Here is a 6,934-nt window from a genome sequence, read left to right as displayed (position 1 = left end):
AGCCATCGTCAAAACGTGCATAATACGAGTGCATCGTGTGAGAAAAGTAGGCATCAGCGTAAGCCAGGATGTAATAAAAACGTATAGAGTTATGCAAAGGGATTACAGGTAGTGGATGAAGCATCCGGCAAACGACGGAGATGGAAGAAAAGCATCTTAGGTATTTACGTACATGTAAAATTTATGACTGTACCGGGAGAAGGTGCTTTGGACGCAAAGGAGGATTTAATACGATGGAATGAACGTGTGTTTTGACAGGGAAGGAGGCTTACACGTCTAATAACTTTCTGGACCTTGCCCTCGCATTACCAAGAGACAACATTAGCTCATGTACTCTTACAGGCCTACAACCTCATTTTGATTCGGTTTCCTAGTAAACCTTGATCCTTGGATTAGAACCCTTTTAACATACACTTCAAAGTGGTTGAAAATAGGGTAGCTATGTTCGTCCTTTCATCGGAGAAAGACATCTACTATTGTTTAAATGTCTGAGCTGACCGTTTGCCGTTTATCTATTTCCGAGGGTGGTAAATATTATTTGGGTTAAAATATTTTCATTAAAACTTCAAAGTCCAAGCATTAGGCAATACTTACGGGAAACGGTTAAAATATTTTCATTAAAACTTCAAAGTCCAAGCATTAGGCAATAATTACGGGAAACACATGAACAATGAAAAAAAAACTCCATCCTTAATAAACCGGGTTTGAAAACATTCGTTAATACTGCGACTAATTTTCTGTAGTTTTAACTTTGATAGAACCACAATACATCCAAATAGATAGAGTGAACAGCAATTTATCAGCTAATGTCTAGCGGTATTAAATGACACACGTGTACTTGGGTCCTTTCTTTGATAGAAACTGGATTAAAAAAAGCATCTCAAATTCTGTCCAGAATTATTATTTTTTGCATTGTTAGGTATTTTTTATACCAAGGATTTGTATATAATATTGATATATTGGTTTGGCCGTTCAGCACGCACAGTCAATGTTGCCCAATTAGCCCATGGCTATTAAACCTGACTTAGCCCTGCTAACAGACAAGACAGTCACAACTGGAAGTTGGCATGGGCAGAATATAAAAATGTTAATAACAACATTCTTGGTATACTAAAAAAAAACTATATATACAGATGGTCTAATGTAGCGTATGCAATATCTACAATCATTGTATCTTTATATGTATCTACAGGAAGAGGCCAGGGTCAATGCATAATTGCATATACATGTAAGGATCGCCTAAATAGAATGTCCTTGAGTGTCCTTTTGAAGGAGGCAGTAGAAGTATCAGTGTGAGTGGTTGTTGAGACGGCATTCGACCCTTAGCGTCTATCTACATATGAGATGGGCATTGTAATGCGTTTGGCAAGTACTGGGAATTCACTTGGACATGTCTAAGCACCATTCAACGCCTCTGGAAAGGACTACATGAGCCCTTATGATGTGGTAGTCGTGACTTTCTTCAGACAAAATCACTTTAACCCTTGGGCGTAACCTCTTATGGTGCTAGTCTAGACAAAGGCCAAATCTTCTGAATCCACATGATCTACCGGTCTAAGATCTATTATTCCTGGTGTTGTCTTATCATTTCTGTATTCGTCGTGGTAGAATATTTGAACAAAAAATCTGTACTTTATATGATTGAATGCTCCATGCTCATCAAGATGTGCACCAACCTCACCGTGGCAGACAACTAGACAGTTTCCAATTTAGATAAAGTTCAAGAATGATTTACATCCCTTAAGATGCTGTTTGGCTGTATGTCAAGCTTTTACCATTCTTTAAACTTTGATGTTGAAATCAAACTTGTCATGATTTCTTTTAGGATATCGTACTTCTTTAACCAAGTGAATTTTTCGCTAACCTGTTTCGTTACCAATTTCAGTAATTTTTATATCTATATATGAAAACTTCCAGAGGCCAAAGCCGCACCACTTACTCTCTTAAGTTCTCAAGCTATTGCACTCTTCTTTACTTCTTAATAGTTGTTTAATGTTCTTGAATTTGAATTAAAAAAAATGTACTAAGCAACTATCTTTTTATTCCGTTCCAGGTGTGTGGGCCATCTCTTCACTGGCCAGCTTCCCGCCCATCGTAGGTTGGTCTACATACCAGTTCATCCAGGGAAAGGCTATCTGTACCATCAAATGGTCTACCGACGTCTCCTATACCTTGTTTATCCTCCCTATATTCATCCTCCTGCCCTTCTTCGTCATGATTATCTGTTACTACAAGATCTTCAAAGTTGTCAAGAAGAATTCGAAAAGAATCATGTCTCACCACAGGAAAACCGAGCTGAACGCCACCACTCCTGGTAGCACGCCTTCGTCTAGTAAGAAATCGTGGCAACCTGTTAGAAAAGACTCGGACCAGTCCACGGGAACCCCTCGTGTGCCCCCTACCATCACAATAGACTCTGCGGACTCCAGTGACGTCATCAAAGATGGCGGCGCCCAAGAGTCGAACAAACCACTGCTTCTAAATCACGCACCTGCAAAACCTACCGAATCGTCACGAAGAAATTTAAAGGAAAGATCTAAAGATCTTAACCCAAAAGAGAGTAACGACAAAAATGCACCATGCACCACGCAACAAAACGATCCTCCTAAAAGCGGTTGTGAGAAGAAATCTTGTGAACCGGAACACACATCTAAGAAGACTGTAGAAGATAACAACGTTTCTACGGTTAGCTTTGCATGCAAAACTCATAACACAATTACGGGACTTGCCTTAGAGAGAATAAGCGAAGAAAACAGAGGCGACTTGCAGGGACGAGTACGGTGTTACTCCGACGTAAGTGCTACAACGAAGAAGAAAACTCTTCTTCGCCCAACTCTTAGTGTTAACAACAGCGGTTCTTTAGATAAAGCTGACTACTCAACTGCAGTTGAGTTGAAGGATATCATAGTCAGTAACGATATCATATTGCATACCCAAAAACCCAACGATAAAATCAAAACTTCTGAACAAAAACCCGAAAAAGTGTCTGAAGCCCAGCACACCAATAATGGCCCCTTGCACCTATATTCAAGAAAATCTAAACAGACTTTAGAAAGCCCGATCAATATGAAGAATACAGGAAAAAGTGACATTGACATCATTGTCACTTCACCTAGTCCAAATTCTAACAGAAACGCTGACGTCTCTACGAAGAACAATAGGAGTAAGAAGGGGAACAATATACACACCACTACAGCCACGATCGAAGGGCCTGTACCTCGAAAATCAGACCGCAAGCCATCTCCTCCCAAGTCAAGACGCTTCTCAAGACCGACAAAGAACAACTTGAAGTTTGACTGCAGCCTAGAAAAGTCTTCTCGAAGACTCTCCGACCCTTTTACGATATTGACCTTGGAAAGCAAGATTATGACGGACAAAAGCACCTCGCAGTCTTCTCTCAATGCTACAATGGCACCTGTAAGCATCCTTCGAAAAGCATCAACGGGGAGTTGTTCTGGAGACATAGGCTGTCATCGGATAGACACTCTGAGTCCAAGACCGAAGGAGAAGCTTTCGGCAAGGCTTTCGGACCCGGAGAAGTATAACCGGATCCGACTGTCTATCGGGCATGTGGATGTAGAGAGAAAACGGAGTCATAGTCTGATCACGTCAACCAGCCCAAGTCTACTGCGTAGATTCCAGTCACCAAGCTTCATACGGAAGCGACAGGGTCCTGGAGTGGATGATGTCAAGGTACGTATACGGTATTTCATTCGTAGGATAAGTACTTTCATCAAGTTGATAAGTAATTGGAAAAGTTTGATTCACATCTAAACAATTGCTGTATGAAAAGTTACTTTTCGGTTAAAGCCTGTCTTTTTCCTAAAGGTAATTATATAATAAATGGTTACGCACTGCAGGTAGGTGTCGCTGCTAACAGATGATGTTCCAAGCATAGAGTATTTACAGATAGATGGGTTCTCATAGTTTATACAGTGTTTCACTGAATCAAATCATCTTATGTCTGTAAACAATACACAGGGACTACACGCATGGAACGTTTAAAGTAATTGAAAAACACACACGCAAACACCTGGTTGTGTACAAAGAGCTTTGATGCCCATTGTGGATACTGTTTGGTAGTGTGGATGATTCAGGCTTTTAAAAGATAAAACAAGTTTATTTTTGCAAATAAGTTGACTTGCAAAACACTCAAAGACACGAATATGTGATTGACATTCATTGCAACAAGAGACTTATTCCAAATTCTGCAGCGTTGACTTTATCTAGGCAAGTTGGCTTTAACATCATTTTAGGAAGCAGCAGAAGACAAAATGATAACCAAACTGCAACCTAAATCTTATTCCAAAACTTAAGTCAGCTAGTAACTGTTTTACTACCCTATACCCCTACTGTTTCCACTGATAAAGCCTCGATAAAATCTCTTCTAGTTACTCTAAACTACCGCAGAGTCCGAGTTGCGAAAAGACTTTAACGAGTTTTTCGTTATCTAGAGCTGTGGCTTGCATTTTGACGCAGGAAAAAGCACAGACACAGCAGGGTCTATAATGGTTACAATCATAACACCGCATCTACTGAAGGGAAAGCCTCCCCAGAGGATACTGATACTGCTTGGACTGGTTATAGTTTAGATTTTGTCTCTGGTGCTGTGGCCCAATGGGGATTCTCTCAAAGGCTTGTTGGCTTGCGGCTAGAATTTTAAAGATAGACCGCACTGCAATCCCTAACAGCATTCGTGGAATGAATAACCGATCTTTGTCACCTTTTTTTGTACTTGAGTTTGCATCCCCGAAAGGACATTTGAAAGTTCGATTACGCTCAGGATTAACCTTAACCACCCCTGCAAAGTCACAAAGTGTATGCTTGAAGTGCTGTTGAAACATTTTCTTTTCAATTATAACTTTTTTTAGTGAAACGACGATAAAGCCTCTTTGATCTGCGTTTAGTACTTGTGCTACTTTGTGGCATTTATTTGGACTCCAGAAATTACTTACATTTTCGAATTGAAGCGATGTTTGAAAGTTTTATATTTATATTTTTAACTTTTTCTGTGAAGAAAAAAAAAGTTAGCGTAGTGGCTAGCTACCTTAGAATAGAAGCAGATTTCAACTACGTAGAAGAGAATTTCAAGTAAAACATTTTGATGTTCACATGTCTTCTTTTTCAGGTTACTAAAATTCTGCTCATAGTGATCTGCGTGTTCGTGGTCTGCTGGGCGCCCATCAGTTTAGTCAACTTCGTGGAGACCTTCTTCCGTATCCAGATCCCTCCTATCCTGGACATCACAACCGTGTACATGGTGTTCCTGAACTGTGCTCTCAACCCCGTCATCTACGGACTCATGAACAGAAACTTCCGGGACGGTTTTAAAGATTTCTTCAGAAAATGCCGAGGGAAGGGTGAGAATGATACGAGCAACGGAAATAAAAAGTCACGCGGTTCCGAAGGCAGGATTGTATGAAAACAATAATGCACAAATAAGCAGTTTGGTTTGTGCTCTACTTGCATTACATTATATATCATAAGAAAGTGTAGTTGCAATTTTATGCCTGAAAGTCTCCAAGCAGACCCTACGGTGCCTTAGAGATAGTACCAAAGCTGGCCAAGATTTATAGCCGGTCCCCATTTGACTCCATTTGGCCGGCTACACTCCTTGGTCAGCTTTGATACTACCTCGAAGGCACCGTAGGGTCTTCTTGGAGACTAGCCAAAAGTACATAGTGGAAACAAATGAGACATAGATGTGACAATGAACAGTGATTAACATTATTTAAAAAATACGCCAATCCTAGTGCTGGTTATTTCTAAAAAGCCCCACATTTTGTACAATTGGTGGGTTCTGCGATTTTAAGAGGAGTGACTTTATGTTTGTCTGTAAATGTGGAGAAGTTGGGCTTAGTCTTTGTGGCTTCTCTGAACAAAGGGATGTTTTTTCAGTTTGGTTAAATGAACACATAAATGTAAAATGCGTTTCGTCCTCTACTGCTTAAGCGGATTTATATAAATCCTTACAAAACGAACTGTAAAGGGTTAGCTAACAAGTGTATGGATATAGCCTTGAGCCATTATGCCTGTCTACAACATTGGAACAAAGCCAAACCACAGTATTTTACTCTAAATTCTCCATGTATCCTTAGTTTACACCATTCCGTCTTGCATTCTGGGATCCTACAGGCACACACAGAGCATAAGCTCATTTTTCTCTGGAGGCAATACAAGATGGTCCAAAGCTGCATGACAAATTATAGAGTACCAGACGTTGCAAAAGTATCTGTGAAAACAAGAGTTTAAAGATGTCCTACCTCCGTGAAAGATGTAAACTTTCTCGTTTGTCTAATAAAATCGTAAGTCTCTAATTTTATTTTTTTTTAAAATAACATTCTTGATCGTTTTCTGTCACTCTATGTAGAACATGACAAGTATGTAGATAATTTATAAGTTGAAAAAAAATAGACAACAGACAGACGAGAATTCATGACCTAGAATGCATTCCAGCTGGCAGATAAGTGACGACTTCCAACAACCCTGGATTCCACTTCCTGTCTTTCTGCTATCTCTTATATTTCGCGCTTCACCTTCTGTGACTTTGTGATATTAGACGTCCTGACAACAAAGACATGCAGATAAGCTTTTGATAAACGTTGGAAACAATACCTCCGTACAAGGAGGTAATAGGACGCGAAGAATACTGACAACTTGCAGATGGAAACGGATTATGACTAGAGTTAGGGCAAACATATGTATGGATACCCAACCGACTCTAGCAAAAACTTGCCGACTCCAGCAACCCTGGAGCGCTGCAAAGGGACCTAAGATTTCCGATCATACATCGGAGCAATGGAACTGTGAAGAATCGTTCTTTTCAATAGAATACTGTGCTAGTTCGGTGTATATCTGTAATCGCTCGATCACTCCGGCTGACATGTAAAAAAGAAGAAGAAGAAAAAGATCCCAACTTAACTATAGCTATCAG

The 6,934-nt window shown here is 40.0% G+C and overlaps 1 protein-coding gene across 1 annotated transcript; it reads left to right on the top strand.

The window, feature by feature from the left end:
* Positions 1–1,997: 1,997 nt before the first annotated feature.
* On the top strand, positions 1,998–5,547 carry LOC118432743. Its single transcript, XM_035844352.1, has 2 exons — positions 1,998–3,693; positions 5,129–5,547. The coding sequence occupies exons 1-2, from the start codon at positions 2,215–2,217 to the stop codon at positions 5,420–5,422; spliced, it is 1,773 nt and encodes a 590-aa protein (XP_035700245.1). The 5' UTR covers positions 1,998–2,214; the 3' UTR covers positions 5,423–5,547.
* The last annotated feature ends 1,387 nt before the right edge of the window (positions 5,548–6,934 follow it).

Source organism: Branchiostoma floridae, chromosome 16 (genome assembly GCF_000003815.2).
Source record: "Branchiostoma floridae strain S238N-H82 chromosome 16, Bfl_VNyyK, whole genome shotgun sequence".
In the NCBI taxonomy this organism is placed as follows: Eukaryota; Metazoa; Chordata; class Leptocardii; order Amphioxiformes; family Branchiostomatidae; genus Branchiostoma; species Branchiostoma floridae.
The sequence above is the reverse complement of the archived record's forward strand: the minus strand, read 5'-3'. Positions and strand labels throughout refer to the sequence as shown.

Bases quoted from the DNA above. Each gene is read 5' to 3' on its own strand.
- LOC118432743 (XM_035844352.1), top strand. From the start codon at position 2,215: ATGATTATCTGTTACTACAAGATCTTCAAAGTTGTCAAGAAGAATTCG. The intron at 3,694-5,128 runs GTACGTATACGG...CTTCTTTTTCAG, and splicing joins CTGGAGTGGATGATGTCAAG to GTTACTAAAATTCTGCTCAT.